The sequence below is a fragment of the Nestor notabilis genome, unplaced genomic scaffold (genome assembly GCF_000696875.1).
Source record: "Nestor notabilis isolate BGI_N333 unplaced genomic scaffold, ASM69687v1 scaffold16832, whole genome shotgun sequence".
NCBI classification, from domain to species: Eukaryota; Metazoa; Chordata; class Aves; order Psittaciformes; family Psittacidae; genus Nestor; species Nestor notabilis.
Window position 1 is genome coordinate 8,073 of NW_009918875.1, and position 256 is coordinate 8,328.

General features: G+C 64.8%; 1 protein-coding gene across 1 annotated transcript in view; it reads right to left on the bottom strand.

Annotated features, from left to right (window-relative positions):
* OBSL1 (obscurin-like 1) overlaps positions 1-256 on the bottom strand; it is a 15,038-nt gene that overhangs the window by 2,870 nt on the left and 11,912 nt on the right. The window contains 1 exon segment of the mRNA XM_010009961.1: positions 22-116. Within this exon segment, the coding sequence (XP_010008263.1) occupies positions 22-116 (95 nt within the window).

The window sequence follows — 256 nt, forward strand, 5'->3', positions numbered from 1 at the left end:
CCGCTCCAAGGCCCCAGCCACATCCTCGGGGGACACCAGGCACTTGAAGGTGGCGTCCTCTCCTTCCAGCACCATCAGGCTCTGCAGCTCTGTGATTATCTCCACCACCCTGGGGACTACAGCCGGGGCACTGGGGCACAGCAACAGGGACCCCCCATCCTGCAGAACTGCTGAGCATCCCCACACCACCGTGCTTCCCCATCACCCCCATGGCACAGGGGTCCCCGGAGTAGTGGCCAGGCCTCATGCACAGCTC